Genomic DNA, 17,233 nt, shown 5'->3' with positions numbered 1-17,233 from the left:
AATCACACACATACTTTTCATTACAATTATCACTACTAATAAACAATTCAATCTTTTAATATTATCAACTAATTATATATAACTATCATTCTTATTTCTTTATTTCAAATTTCACTTTTCACATATGTCTTATCATTCGATTTAGTTTTATCAAGTAACTTTATTTCATTTGCCCTATTAACTTGACTCGGACTCGACGGATACAGTTCCAACCAAACACACCAAGATCGATGTCGATGAATGATAGCGATAATGATATTCAACACACAAAGTGCTGAATCATAATAATATGATAACGATATTTGACACACAAAGTCTTGAATCGATAATGATAATAATAATGATGATTCGACACACAAAGTGCCGAGTCGATAATGATAATATAACGATGAGTCGGCACATAAGTGCCTAATCAGTAAGCCGGCAAATACCCCGTACTTTTCCATATCCTATGGCATGCCAACTATATCCGACTAGCCCGACTAGTTAATAGGATATTTAATTCACTTTCCAGTATAAATTTCCATCTTAGTTCAGTATCAATTATAATTTCTTATTTCAATCAGTTTCACAGTATTGCAGTAATTTATTATTTCAGTATTTTCACAGTTCAATGCAGTATACATAACAATATTCAGTATTTCGTAATTCAGTTCAGTATCAGTCTCACATATCAATTTCCACTTTCTCAGTTTCAATTCCAATAAAATCCATATCAATCACCAATTTTAATATTCCAGTTTAATTCAATAATTCTATTCAAACCATTTCAATTTCTATTCAATAATCACATTTCAATGCATAACTTATAAATTTAACGTGACATAATTCAGCCACTACTTGGCCAAAGCCTAAGCATGTATACCAAATATGTTAGCCAAATACACATATAACATAAGCATTATAAGCATGGATGAGCACAACATTTATTAATGTGCCACATTTACCAACATATGTTAATTCAAAAACCATTCATGACATTACTTCATGCCCAATCATATACCAAATGTACTATTCACACGTACTATGAAACTTTATTTTCACACATGAGCTTAAACCATATCCAATAATGCACAAATATAAGCATCATTTCTATTTTATCGTTTATCAATTATAATCAAGCATATGACCAATTATACACAAATCATTCATACATTTCCCAATTTTCCTCCTCCTCCTCTCCATTCCACATCCTTAATGTGTATAATACACTTAAACAACATTAACTATAATTTCACTATTCACTCACATGTATATTCAAAACTGTTTATCCGAGTCAGAGTCACTAAATTATTTTTATCCGGAGCTACAAAGCTCCAAATTAAGATCCGTAAATTTTCCCCGAAACTAGATTCACATATATTCTTACCATAAAATTTTCAGAATTTTTGGTTTAGCAAAATAGTACAGTTTATTCTTTAAAGTTTCCCCTGTTTTGCTGTTTGACAGTTCCGACCACTCTTCACTAAAAATTAATTGTCTCACTGTACAGAACTTGGATAATGTTTCTGTTTATTTCTTCTGAAAATAGACTCATTAAGGATTCTAACCATATAAATTGTAACTCATAATCATTTTTGTACAATTTTTAATGATTTTCCAAAGTCAGAACAGGGGAACCCGAATTTATTCTGACCTTGTCTCACAAAATCCATTATATCTCATGATTTACAATTCCATTGCTTACACTGTTTCTTTTATAAGAAACTAGACTCAATAAGATTTAATTTCATATTTTATTCATCCTCTAATTAAATCTCTACAATTTTTGGTGATTTTTCAAAGTTAGACTACTGCTGCTGTCCAAAACTGTTTTAGTGCAAAATGTTGATTTCTATTTTGCCCCAAATTTCACAGTTTATACAATTCAGTCCTTTCTCAATTAACTCCTCAATTGATCTAATTCTCTCAATTAATACTTTACCTAGACATTATAAGTTATTTCACAACTATTGAAATTCATAATTTCCACATATATCTCTAACTTCAAACTCTTTTACTATTAGGTCCCAAACATTCACTTTCTATTCAATTCTTTCAATAAAATCAGCATGTGAACAATTTAAAGCTATAATTTCATACTAAATCATCATATACTTCCAGCACATATTCATATCAACTTTCAACTTCTTTCATAAAATCAAAAACTAATGAATTCAACAAGTGGGCCTAGTTGTAAAAGTCATAAAAATACAAAAATTTCAAGAAATGATCAAGAATTGAACTTACTTGCAGTAAAAATATGAAGAACCAGCTCGAAGAAACCCTTCCATGGTGTTTTAGCTGATGAGAATGCAGAAAAATGAAGAGAAATCTAGATAATTCCACTTTGGTCCTAACTTTATTAAGTAAATTTTGCAATATTCCAATTTTGCCCTTAATTCTCCTGATTTTCTGCCTTTGCCGTCCAGCCCAAATAGACCTTGGGTCTATTTTACTTTTAAGCCCTCTTCCTTTTATCATTTAAGCTATTTAATCATTTACTATAATTTTGCATTTGTTACAATTTAGTCCTTTTTGTTCAATTAATTATCGGAACTTTAAAAATTCTTGACGAAACTTTAATACTAACTTTTTAACACTCCATAAATATTTATAAAAATATTTATGGCTCGGTTTAAAATCTCTGAGGTCTCAAGACCTCGTTTTTGATTCTAATTATTTTAATATTTATTTCTAGTGCACTATTCACTATTTCAAAATTTTTCCTGACTTCACATTTAACTTATACTCACTAAATTAATAATATTTTCTACTCATTTGTCGAATTTAGTGATCTCAAATCACCATTCCGACACCTTTGAAAATTCAGGCCATTACATTTTTTTTCCTCGTCGGATTTGTGGTCCCGAAACCACTGTTCCGACTAGACCCAAAATCGGGCTATTACAAATTGTACCCTAATTCACGGGGTTTCGATTCTCTCGTTAAACTCAAATAACCAAATATCCTTTTAAAAATCAAAATAATAAGATTTAAAATAAAAAATAAACGCAAGTTCATTATCAAAGGTTAAAGGTGCTGTGTCCTAACTTACGAGATGCGACATTTTGTTACCGCAAGATGAAAGAGTCTTTAACATTCGTTTCGATTTATTCAAGCAAAATTTTTTAAAATAAAATAACATTAATAAAGAGTGATCGTATTTTAAATTCTTTTCGAATTTTTAGTTTTCGACATTAAGACATTAATTAATCAATTAGGTACCAATTTTGGGCGTTACGAGAGTGCTAATCCTTCCTCGTACGTAACTGACTCTTGAATCCATTTTTTTGAATTTCGTAGACTAAAATTATTATTTTAATAAATTAAATCATTACGAGATGACCCGATCACACCTCATAAAAATGATCGGTGGCAACTCCCATGTTTGTTTTTAAATAAAAAGTCGACTCTTTAAAAAAATGGTTTCGACACTCATGTTACTAGTTGAAGTGATGAGGATTCATTCGACGATGAAGATAAAAAAGTAGCTAACCTTTGCCTTATGGTCATTGATGAACCACTAGTATTGCAGGTTAATAAGCTATCGGTAGTTTTGAATACACAACGAGTTTGCAAATAAAAGTTGCCAGTAAAAATTATGGATAAACCACTAGTGTTTGTAGGTTAATACGCTGCCAGTGGTTGTGAATACACAACAAGTTTGCAGATAAAAGTTGCAAGTAATTTGTGGGTAAACCACCAATGTTTGCAGATAAAGATGCCAGTAGTTCCTCCTTTCAAAGCATCCCGCCCCATATAATTCAGAATGACATGTGAGTATCAATACAATAGAGAAACAAGAGACAAGTTTATCATGTATTTAGATCAACAGTAGCAGTAGACATGTTTATCATGTAGTCGGTTTATTGGTAACAATATGCATACTGTTAATGCAATCAGTATTTCAGTAATACGAGTGATAATAATAATTTATCAACGATTCAGTCATAAAAGACATGTACTTAATCACATATCATGTACAAATAGTAATAATCTAATCAACCAAATCATGGATTCCACATTTTTCATAATATCATAAAACTAACTGAAGGAGAAAAAATTCTAAAAATAGTTTAAGGATAATGTAAGAACTAAATTGAATAGTTTACAATTCTGGACAAAACTGTAAAATAAGGGCATATAGTCGTGTGCAATGCCTTAAGCCGTGTTGAGGGGTTACACAGTCGTGTGGCTAGGCCGTGTAACAGACTATGGCCATGTGGAACATGTAAACTTAAGCTTTAGAGGGGACATGATTGTGTGTCAGGCCGTGTGGAGGGTTCTAGGCTGTGTGAGAATCGAAATATCATAGGATTTTAGGGGGACATGGCCGTATGAGGGGTCGTGTGGTCCATACGCCCATATGGCTAACCGTGTGGCTTTAACTCGAAACACGATTTGCCCTAATTCTTTTGTAAAAGAACACACACCTTTCACCAAGATCTCGAATGACATCCCTCATGTTCAAATCTTATCCAAGGTACCTAAATTGAGTCCTTCAAATGATATTTACGCAAGAATAATGATGGATTCTAAGATAAACCAAGATTGTCGAAAGATTTGATGATAAATTTAGAAAGATCGTTTAATCATTTCACAAGATTATCGTTAATTAGGAATTCTATAAAGATTCAATATCAAACATCTGGATTGTGACATACTTATCGATTCTTTGGAATGATCAAAGAATGCTTCGACTAGCGAGTATAAGTCTAGTTGAGAAACAGGTTAAAATCGAGAATAGATTTTAATTCGAGAAACAAGAAGACTTCTCTTCAATGGAATAAAATTTTGATGAAAAGAAAAGAGAATAAAAGAAAGATGGAAGAGATAGATAAGATAGAAGTAAAATTCTAATAGAATTTGAAAAGGAAGCAAAATCCTAGTCTAATTAGAAAAAAATGGATTATATACCTAGGGTTTGGGTACCCTAGGGGTGGTTTGGGCAAATTTCCCTAAGTCTAGCAAATTGAAAAGAAAAAAAAATATGAAGGGGAAAATCTGAGGCTCAAACACAGGTCACTTATGGGGAAGGCTTAATGCAAAACTATTTGGACTGCTGCCGCCTACTAGGGGTGTTCAAACAATTAATCGCTCGGTTAACCGAACTGAATTAGTATTAACTAAATTAACCAAACTTTTTAATCCTTTAACCGTTAATCGAACCAAATTTTTTTTCAAAAAAAAATTAACCGAATCGAAATATTTTGGCTAATTTGGTCGGTTAACCGAATTAACCGAAATTTATATGTTTTTTGGTTAAAACAAGTATAAAATATATAAAAATAAATAAATTGTTAATCATTTGACTGAATTAATCAAATTAAAACTACATATAATTTGTATTATTAATTATTAAGTTCGGTTAATTCGGTTAATTACCCGATTTCAAACTGAATTAACCAACCTCCGACCGAATTAGATCGGTTAATCGGCTGATTAACCAAATTAGATCGGTTCGGTCGGTTAATTTGGTTTTAACCGAAATTTGAACACCCCTACTGCCCACTCTTGTTGAGTTTCTACTTCCAATAATATTTGGTGAAAATGAAATGAAAAGAAATGGCAGTGGAGTGGATAAAACCTATGACCTTTAGGGATTGCATTAACCACTTAACCATCAAGTCTAGGTCAATTTTAGATTTATTATTTCAATTAACCTCATATATTTTGGGACGTGACAACTTTCAAAGGTAAAATGATTAAATTGCTCTGATTTTTTTAGACGCATCAATTTACTCAATATCAAAATTGAGAAAGACTAAAAGTATTTTTATCAAATTTTTTCTCCTATGCATAATTATTTAATAAAAATGAATTTTACAAGAATACTACTATCAAATATGAATAAAGATGACCCATATGAATTGAGTTTCTACTATCAAATTTGATTTGTATTTCTTCAAAAATAAAATAAAATACTCATATTGTATTATTTGATATAAACTCAAAAATCCAAACTATAATTTAAGTCGGTAATGGTATTATTACTTTGACCTATTATAAAAATAAACAAATTAAAGTATCTCAAATTAAGATAAAAAATAAATTTCAAATTTCAAGAGACTAAAACTACAATTAAATTAAATATATATATTCTATAAGTGCAAGAGGACATGGATACGAGTGCGCTGAAGCATATTATCCTTTTATTTAAATCTTAGCTCGATTGACATGGACATTATTGCCAATGCAAGAAGATGTAGACTTGAGTGCGTTAAAGCGCATTATCCTCCTATTTATGAGTTGAGAAGAGGCTATGGGTGGTTTAAGACTTTGTGTAAAAAAAAAAGAGTTGGAAGGTACTATGGGTAGTTTTAGAAATTGTATCAATGTTTAAATTTTTACTAGAATTAAAACAATATTTATCTTTTAGTTTTCTTTCTCTTTTTTTAAGAAATACCAAATAGATAAAATGTATAAAGTTGAAATTAATTCTTTTAAATTAGGGTAAACTACCAAAATAGGCACATTTGTTTGCCTCAGGTTACATTTTAGTCACTTATGTTTAAAATGTTATGTTTTAGTCACTTACGTTATCATGTTGTAACATTTTAGTCTCTGAGCCGTTAATTGCCATTTCAAACAAAAAATTTAGGTTAAATTTTACAACTGGTCCCTATATTTTTTCATTTTGAGTAATTTAATTTTTTTCTTTTATGTTCTTTTAATTTTTATTTTATTTTTCATTCTCTTCTGCTTCTCCCTCTATTTTCCTCTCTTCTTCATTTCTTTTAACATAGTTTTTCTATGTTTTCATTTGTTAAACTAGTCAACAAGCTCGCCTCACTCGAAAAAAAAATTAAATTGTTCAAAAAATAAAAGTATAGGGACTAGTTTTAACAAATGAAAATGTAGAAAAACTATGTTAAAAGAAATGGAGAAAGGAGGAAAATAGAGAATGGAAAAAAGAAAGAAAAAGGGAAGTTAAAAAAACATAAAAGAAAAAAACTAAATTGCTAAAAATGAAAAAAATATGGAGACCGATTGTATAAATTAACCTAAAATATTTGTTTGAAATGATGATTTAACATGCCACATCAACTTACCGTTACACTGTTAACTACAATGAACGGTTCAGTGACTGAAATGTTACAACGCAATAATGCAAGTGACTAAAATGTAACATTTCAAACATAAGTGACTAAAATGTAACTTGAGGTAAACAAAAGTGACTATTTTAATAGTTTACCCTTTAAATAATAATCAAATTAATAACATTTATGAAATGTAATTTAGCCAATAAAAAGATCAGCCAACATTAAAAACATAATAAATGTAATTCATAAACCCTTTGATTAGTCCTTTCTAAGGACTTATAAAAAAAACTAAAACTAAATGAAAAAAATTAAATATAAACCCTAAATCCTAAATAAATAAAACTTTATAGGAGGATAACATCAAAATGGCTAAGGGACCATTCTGCTTCTTCCTCTTTATCACTAACAAAAATTTCGGTTCCAACATCGATAGACGTCCATTTTCTTTTGGCGGGAAGGGTATCTGGATCCTGAAATCCAACCAAAACAGTTAACAATAAAAACCCCTAAACCATCGATGGAATCATTTAAAAGTGACAATTAAACAACTACCTGATAGAAGTAAAGTCTACTAGCTAGGCCGCCAGTGTCAAGCACCCATGTTCTTGGATCCCCAATCCAACCTTGACCCTTTTCAGTTGGGTAGCCATATTCACCCCATGCAGGGTGAGGCAACAATTGTACTATTTCTTGAGGTTGAGGGTTGCTGTATGGATCACAAAGACTAACAGGTTCCTCCAAGTATTTAGCATTGCCAGGAGCACAATAGTAGTGGTAAGCTCCATATGGGAAATTGGCTGTGTCATTCCTTAAAATCTTTGTGTTGTTAGGAGTAATATGGTATGGTGGGCAGTTCACCAATTGTGTGGGGCTACACCAAGCTGGTACATCAGGGTTGATCATCATCTCACTGTATCTTGTAACATCTGTCAACACATCTCCATCACAAGGCTTACCATTGTTCTTCCAACAACTGCCTATGTCAAGCAGGTAAAATTGGCTCTTGGGTCCTCCTCCTTTTTTGATTTCCAATGAGAACTTGACTTTAAAATTAGTCCTTGGGAGCTGAAAGTAAAGCAATTGGTCAGAGAGTGACTATGTATGTTAAAAGTAAGTTAAAATGTTTGATTTCAAAGAGTATATTTCAACTTACGGTGTGGAGCATTCCTCTTGTTTCATAAGGGTACCCACCAGAGAATCCTTTGGTTGCATCAGCTCTAAGGTAAAGCATCAACCATGGATATTTCATTGAAGTCTTGAGCCTATGCTTAAATACCCAACTTCCAGAACCAAGCTTTTTCTCCCAAATCACTTCATAAAAGGATAAATTTGTAAGACCTTTCCCAATATCAGCATCCAAATCATAAGTTCCATTGAACCATCCCCTCATTGTACCATCACCTAACAGTTGTGTAGGCCGATGGTTCAAAGTGGGTTGATTCATGCACCCTTCGCCAAAGCAAGGGAAGTTCTTTGTAGTAGTAAAAGGAGGTTTGGGTTTCCCATTTTCAGGACACAAACTGGCCTTAGTGTCAAAGTTGCCACTTTTCAACATAACCATCCAAAATTGCCATGGCTTTGAAGTCTTCACAAATTGCCATGGTTTTGAACTCTTTGAAACCTCACATAAAGAACCTAAGTATAGTTCCTTCTCAATTGCATAAAGATTTGGGTCATACAATGCTTCTGCAGACAATCCGTTGAATTTTTTACCTATGCCAAGCTTGTTATCTGACTCAGATACTTTGTGTAACAAAGTTAAATCTGACCACATTTATAACAAAAATATTAGAACAGCAGATAAACATAAAAAAAAATAGTAAAAACAAAATTCATGAACAAAATATTTTCTTTTACTTCTTGAAACGTCGAAACAGTCAGCAGCTCTGGGACTTCCCATGTCAGGAGCTTCATGAGCAACTCCATTACAATTATTCCAAGCTTCAAAAGCTATTCTCAATCCGTCTCTTTTCATCCCTGGATCACCCAGGGCCGATATTCCTTTACGTCGTCTACTCCATGGGACCTTAAAAAATCTAGCATTAACTCCAATAAAACACAAATTCACACACAAAAACAAAACTAACAAATATTTCTCCATTTTCATAACTTCCTACCTAGCTTTTAAAATAAATGTTAATTTTTTTTTTTTGTATCTTTACTCTACTATTTATAGGTGTAGTATAGGAGTTGATGTTTGGTTTCAGTTTCTTCGTTTATTTAGACTTCTATTTACTCTTAAACACATATAATTAAATCACTTATAAAATTGAAGCAAACTCATGTACACACAATTAGTCATTTACTACGTAAGTGACTAAAAGATAATATTTCAAACATAAGTGACTAAAATGTAATATGTGGCAAACAAAAGTGACTATTTTTGCAGTTTACCCTATAAATAATTAGTTTTGTTATTAGTTTTTGTTATAATTATAAATAATAGTAAGTATAAAACATATATATTTTAATTAAACCCTATAAAATTAACGTGAATACACATTAGCTAGGGTACAGTAATTTGTTTGTTTAAATTTTAAAATTATACATGAAATTTAGTTTAATATGCAATTATATACATGAACTTTGATTTAGTACAATTTTATACATAGAATTTTGATTTGATCAAATTCTAATTATTAACACAATTATTGATATAACATCATTTTATATTTATAAATTGTATACGAAATAATGGTATTTATCCAATATAAAAATAAATTGAAGTATTTATTTATTTATTTAAATGTGTACGACTAAACCAAAACTAAAATTTCAGATATACATTTGAATCATAATCCAAGTTTTACTTATATAATTGCACCAAATTGAAATTTATGTATGTAATTACATATTAAACTAAAATATCCCTTGGAATAATTGAGATGGTATGTGATACTATGTGTTAAAACAATATCACGTCAGTTATTAGCAAATAAAGAAGCTTAAATTGGTTAGAATTTATAATTCTATCAAACTGACGTAAACTTCACTTAGCATATAATAATTTATTTTTGTCGATCTATTTTGAAAAATAATTAATGATTTAAATTATAATTAAAATTCACTTAGCATATAATTATTTAATTATTTTCAATCTATATTTGAAAAATTAATTAATGATTTAAATTGGGATAAATAGAAGTTACTAACAAGGCAAATAAAAGCAATTTAAATTATTTATAATTTATAAAAAATTAATAAAATATCTTAATAAATAATAAATTTTAATATAAGTTAAAATATAGATTTGGAATTTATTTTAATTACTTCTATTGAATTTACTTTATCTACTTAGGATTTCTTTTAGCCAGATTTTTTTAAAAATTTAGTGGTTTGAATTTAAAAAAAATAAAAAAATAAATCTAAGTAGCACGTCACAAATGAGAGTAACTGTTAATTTGTGAAAAACGGTTGTGCATTAAATTATGATGGCTAGAAATAATTACACACTTGTTGCTCAATTGTTAATCCGCATGGGCTTTCGGCCCCTTAGGGAACGTGTCATAGGTCACCTTAGCCCTTATGGTGGATAAATGAAAACACTAATATGAAGCCAAATTTAATAAAAGATGTTTATGATGTTAACAATTAATTTAAACTAAAAATTGTAAAAAAAATAGAGTGATTAAATCTTACCACCTATTTTAAACTTTAATTTATCACAAAAATAGTTGGCGCAATCCCACAATTATTAGAAGGATATGAGTATGTCATGTTATTACTTAGGAATTATTTTCTTAAATTGTTTCGTGTAAACTTTATAAAGTCATAGTTTGAATTATGGCTTATACAGTAAAAAAAGTAAAGTATCAGCCAATTGGCATATAAGACGCAATAATATCATACATTTTAAAACCCTTGAAACTTTACTCTAACTTTATTAGAAATCAAACATAAGTTTTATATACAAATTCTTTCTCAAAAATAAACATCTTGACATTGACCCCCTCATGTCATGCATAGTACAAAATAATAGAAGTCTCACAACAACAGAGGTCCTCTGGCATAGTTTATTAGAATTTCATTTTCTTCAACAACAAGCTTAAGAAGGAAAGGTAACTAAGTAAATTCAAAAGAACTTAGTGAGTTCCAGAATAAAACATATCAATAGTTACTAATACTTCAAGCAGATCTTTTATAAGATTTAAAAACAATCACACAAATTTGGCAGATGACAAGTACCATACACAGACAATTTATATGTTGGTTTACTTTTTTTTTTTTGGCATATACAATATGCCCATATGACCATACAGACAAACCTTCTTCGTGTCAGCCACGTACCCAAATCCTTAGTCATATCATACATTCCATTCATATTCCTTTGGTTTGTATCCTTTGTCGTATTTTGCCAGTCTAGTTTGCAACATACTTTTGCCCTACTAGAGGCTATATAACCATTTTCATGTATTGCAATATGCCAGTTCAATGTACATTCCATCAAAGACAATGCCATGAATATGCTTCCTTAACATCGTTTCCATGATTCAGTCCATATCATTCTTGACAGAAGCAGAAGGTAGTGGCTTAAGCATGAAGAATGATTCTTACACTTTAACACAGACCTTACAGGCTTAGATTGACAACTCTGAACAACCATTTTTCATATACACACATTTCACTTTTGCAGAGTATAAGTACTTACCTCACACGAAATATAAAGTAAGAATACCACACACATGGAAGTAAGAAAAACTCATTAGAAATACAACAAAGTCTATAAAGCAGGACCTTTACCTTTGTCACTTGGCCTCAATAGCGTCTTGAGCTAAAATGTGGATAATTACACTTATCAAATCATTACTCCATTGAATCTAAACATGCATGCAAGAAACACTAACACATAACCCAGAATCAAGAAGTTCCCTTCCTTACATATAATTTTAACACTTATGCATACAGAGCTAAAAATACGTAAATAACTATGAAAATAACCTAGAGTTCATCAATATTTACCAAAGAGCTAACACAAACGTAGGAGTTGGTTGAATACAGTGAAACCAACCTCAGTAAGGTTTCTGGACTTAAGCTTTGAGAGTGAACGCAGATAAAATAAAGCAGAAGATAAATGCAAAGAAAATGCAAAAGTTTATCGATAAAGACACTGATATCCTTATATACTTAAGCACAGAGATGAGGTTTAGTGGAAGGATAATATTAACTATAGTATCTTAGTTTCACTCTAACCAGTTCTCGCTAAACTAACTAAATAGTCTTATAAAAATAATAAACAAATATATGAAACTACAGATTTGACGACTTCGTCGAAACATCTGGGTGGCATATACTCAACAGAAGAATCTACCAAAACACAGATTTTGCCAATCAGCGCAGACACAAAATCCCATACTTGGCCACAACTAATACTTTATATACTCAGAACTACACTTAATACAATAACCAATAACCATAAATAGAGACTTCGTTGGGTAGGCTGTTACATTGCATTATTACTTTGGACGTCTGATGAGGTGCGGAGCACATTTATTTTAGTTATACCGGTGAGACGCGGAGCTCAATATTTACTTCAAACGTTTTGATGAGGCACTAGGTGGCGTGTTTGTGTGTTGGGTTGGATGATTCTTGTATCTGTCTCGAGTTTGAATTAGGTTAATAGGGGTTAAAAAGTATGAACTCGATAAATGATAATAAATTGAAATGATATAATGTTATGGTACCACATGTATATATATATGATATGTGCTTTATGATAGCATGTGAAAGACCATGCGAACTAATTATACGAGCCTGGAGGGCTAATATGGTATTAAGCGAATCAATAAATTCAATACAAGAATGAACAATGGTATGAATTGAAAAGGAAATGAACATGTCTTTAGTAGTAGAAATTATTGTATGATTTGGTCATTTTGAATTGGAAATATGGTTTGAGTCATGTATATAACTTGTTTAATGTACTTATATGAAAATGGCATAGCAATGGAGATGACTTAAATGGTTAAACTAGTTGTGTAATGTATACGCATATAAGATGTTAAAGGTTAGAAATGAGTATATTGGAATGGTGAAACTGGGTTGATGTAAAAATTTAGGCTTGATTTTTAGGCCCGAGCTTGACCAAAAAAATGAGCTTAAAATTCTGCCTAAGCCTGACCCAGATTAAAAATGCTAACTTAAATTCAATCCGGCCCATACCTATTTTTCGGGATTATATTTTTATCCAAATCCTCCTATTTTTCAAGGGGGCTTTGGGCTTAGGCGGGTGGGTCGGCCTATAATCAAGTCTATTATCTAGCTATCAATTTTTATACTTTTTTTATAAAAAAAATTCTACCTAATAGTTTTTATTATAGGTTATTAAACATGTTTAAAAAATTAAATTATTGAAAATATTAATTTTATGTTGAATTGTTTGAATCCTTTATCAAACCAGGTCTAGATATATATATTCTTTTAGTTTTGATATACTTTAATCTTGGATGATTTGATTTCATATAAAACATGTAAATAATGTTAATAATAAATGATAAAGGGAAGATAAATGTTTAATTAAATAACATTAAAAGGATTTTTTTAAAAACACATTAAAAGAGATGCATTTCACGGCCACAAAAAAAAAAAAAAAAAAAAGAGGAATAATTAAAAGAGTATTTTTAGCTTTTAGGTACTTAAGTATTTTGGGTTTTTGCTTTTTACTACTTAGAATCTTGGATAAATATTATTTCATTTAAATTCATACTTATTTATTTTTGTTCAACCATGCTTATTTATATTTTAATATTACATTATTGGATTTACTATTATTTGATACAATATTGAGAGTGGAGGATGGGATAATACGGTTCAAACCTAATCTAAATAGTTGTCGATAAGAGTTTTAGTCACCACTACATGTAAGTCAAGACATTATTTTTGTTGTTCTTGTTAGCATCTTTATTATTACCTTTTTAAATCATAACTATATGTGATGAATACTTGCATCCTGAAATGTTTTTAACTAATATTTTATGCATAAGACAACATGCTAATTTCTGCAGTAATTTAATTGGTGATGCGTTTACTTCTAGTAAGGTTAAAAACAGTGGTGATGGTGAGATTAGTTACTGTAGCGATGAGATGAGATTAGATAATGTAGCAGTGAGATTAAAAACAATGGTGGGATGTGTGTTTAGATTCAAATGCAACTATAACGGTTTAGTGAGAATAAAATCGGACTGTTAAAGACATTAAATAAAAAATGATATATAATAGAAGTTTTTTAAATTATTTTATTTGTACGAAATTATTAAAAATATATGAATTTATAAATTTATTTAATAAAATGTTAATTAAAACATCCTGTAAAATACAATAAAATATCCATTAAATTAAAAGCAAAACCACCCTGTAAAATATAATAAAAAGCCAAAACAAAACAAGTTAAAATGGTAAAAGGCCAATCCACCACATCTTTTTCTTTACTTAAAATCCAATCGCCTCTATTAAACCACCAGCATAAGCTTTACCTATCCTCTGTTTCACAGCTCCATCAGTATTCGGTTTATACCACTCGTGACGTGGTGGATGCAACTGTACCCGAATGAAATATTGTCCTGATCTCTGCTTTCCCAGCTGTATTGCAGCAACTACTGATCTTGAATAAGCTAAACCTGCCGCGCTGCTACCTCAACAGCATTGCAATGCTTCCCCCCCCCCCCCTCCCCCTCCCCCGAAAAATATTATGACTACGGTGTGTCCGTATCTTCCAAGCTAAAATTCCAAATGTTATGTCCCAGAATGTACTTCCAACAGTCCTTTCATTCAAGACATTTAAATTCTCATTTAACCAATCTACCAAAGGTTTAGAAAAGAAATTCGCCAGTTTACAACTAGGAACTACCTGGAGCCAATTAGCTTTAGCAACTTGACAGTCTCGAACTGCGTGCAATACCGTCTTCTCGGACCATCCACAAATACTGCAAAACTATCATTCGACATACCCCTTCTACACCATTCTGAGTTTGTAAGCAGCCCATTAATCAATGATAACCAAATAAGTATTCGTTGTAGCCTTCTATATTTCCAACAAGGTGAAGTCAGAAAATTTTTATAGGGAGAGTCGAAATTAAATTGTAATTTTTACGATGGTAAAAATGTAATTTCATCATTTTAATAGCTTAATCTTTATAATTTTTAAAGAATTAAATCAAAATTTTATCATTTTTAGAGGGCGAAAATATAATTTTACCTTTACTAATTTAACATTTTAAAAATTTTAAAAGGCCTAAATAAAAAGTTTTCCATTTTAGAGGGGAGTGCGCCTGCCAGCCCCTAGTTATGCCTCTGATTTTCAAGCAACGTTCCATTTTGGATCACGCACATGCTAGCCATCTTTCTTCTATTATTGCCTTGTACCCCCTTGCTATGGTGCACTTTCCGTTCTTAGCCTATTTCCACGTGTATGAGTTCGCACCGGCATCATCCTTAGGACGGCATGTTCCTCCAACATGTAACAAGACATAATTTGGCAGTTCACTCGCAAAACAACTCCAATTCTACTCCATCCAATCGTGGTCATGGCATAAATTGACGCTTCCTTGGAATTTGATTCTTGGCCGATACAATAGATGCACAAAGGACCCAAAGCACTAATCCAATTATTGGACTAGAACTTGGTTTTTCGACCATCCCCAATTTGCCAATGTACGCATCTATAAAGATAATCCTAAACTTTGACAATTGAGTCCTAAATAAACTTACAATTATATGTTTTATACTCAACAGACAATCTTCGTACACCTTGTATTTCGATCTTAGAATTTGCACCAAAAAGAAGTCTTGCTTTGATATTAAAGCAAACCCAAACTATAAAAGAAAAGCCTTATTTTGACAATGGAATTTCCGAAAGTCCAGTCTTCCTCGATCACGTGGTTGACCCCCAGACAAAGCTCTTAATACTTCTTTCAATTTCATTACAAATACTGATTGGAAGAAGAGTCATCGGCATAAAATAAATTGGGATCGCCCGCAGAACAGATTTTGCTAAGGTAACCCTTCAAAAAAACATAAATCCCTCTTGTGACCCCTTTATGAAAGAGAGGGACCCCAGAATATTTACCAAGATCAACCTAGTAATTCTCAGTTGCCGACTAATATTAAACGCCAAGTCTTGAGTCACATTGTCTGAGAAAAACACCTGAGTTTTCTGTGTATTCACTCTCTGTCCGAAAAAGTAACTGAAACGATAGAGTATTTCTTCAACAACCCCAGCTTGGCACATATCAGTTTTACAAAATAAAACCAGATCATCCGCAAAAAGCAGGTGGGAAATAAGAGGTCCATCCGCCGAAAGACAAATCAGTTTCCAACTACCATCCACAACTGCCTTTTTAATGCAATGACTTAGGCGTTCCATACATACCACAAATAGATACGGAGAAATAGGATCTCCTTGACAAACCCCACACGAAGGCTTGAAGTTTGTAGTTAAATCCCTGTTCCATAAGATTCACATGGTAGAAGATGAGACGCAGTTCATAATCAAAGAGTGAATTTCATTTAGCAAACCTGCAAGAAAAAGAGTCTTGTCCAAAATGTCTCAACGAATGTGATCGTGAGCTTTCTCGTGATCCACCGTAATAGCTGTCCACCCTTCCTTTTTCTTAGCATTCCACATTGTATGAATAACTTCCTGGGCGATAATAATATTATTCATAATGGGCCTCCCTGGAACAAATCTCACCTGACTAGCATCAACAAGCTTCAGCATAACTGTTTTAAGTCGATTCGCTATAGTTTATGTGATAACTTTATACAGTACAAAGTAGAGGCTAATGGGACGAAATTGCGAGAGAGATTCAGGGTTTCCTACCTTTGATACCAGTACAATCAGAGCTTTATTAATATTCAGATCAATAGGGTTCCCCCAAAAAGCTTCTTTTACCAATCTGCAAATAAAACCCCCTTATGTGCTCTACAGGCTCTGAAAAATTTTGCGCGTAAACCATCAATACCTGGGGCCTTAAGGGGCGCCATAACATCAAACGCCTTCTTCACTTCTATATCCGTCACCTCGGCACATTACATATCCCAATCATAATAGGGCAAAAGTGGAAATATCTCCTTATCCAGTAAGCTACCCACAACCATACCTTCAACAGAATATAGCTGTAAGACATAATCACTAGCCTCTGCGTTAAGTCTCAACATTGTAACTCCAAGAACCATTATCCATTTTAAGGGGATCGATCCTATAATTGTGCCTG

General features: G+C 31.6%; 1 protein-coding gene across 1 annotated transcript; it reads right to left on the bottom strand.

Moving 5' to 3' along the window:
• Positions 1-7,369: 7,369 nt before the first annotated feature.
• On the bottom strand, positions 7,370-16,383 carry LOC105762167 (uncharacterized). The gene is made up of 5 exons (XM_052625259.1): positions 16,087-16,383; positions 8,853-9,051; positions 8,179-8,789; positions 7,578-8,090; positions 7,370-7,495 (listed from the first exon to the last, which is right to left on the bottom strand). The coding sequence occupies exons 1-5, from the start codon at positions 16,381-16,383 to the stop codon at positions 7,370-7,372; spliced, it is 1,746 nt and encodes a 581-aa protein (XP_052481219.1).
• Between the last annotated feature and the right edge of the window lie 850 nt (positions 16,384-17,233).

The sequence above is a fragment of the Gossypium raimondii genome, chromosome 12 (assembly GCF_025698545.1).
Source record: "Gossypium raimondii isolate GPD5lz chromosome 12, ASM2569854v1, whole genome shotgun sequence".
In the NCBI taxonomy this organism is placed as follows: domain Eukaryota; kingdom Viridiplantae; phylum Streptophyta; class Magnoliopsida; order Malvales; family Malvaceae; genus Gossypium; species Gossypium raimondii.
Note: the sequence above shows the minus strand (reverse complement) of the source record. Positions and strands in the feature narration are given on the sequence as shown.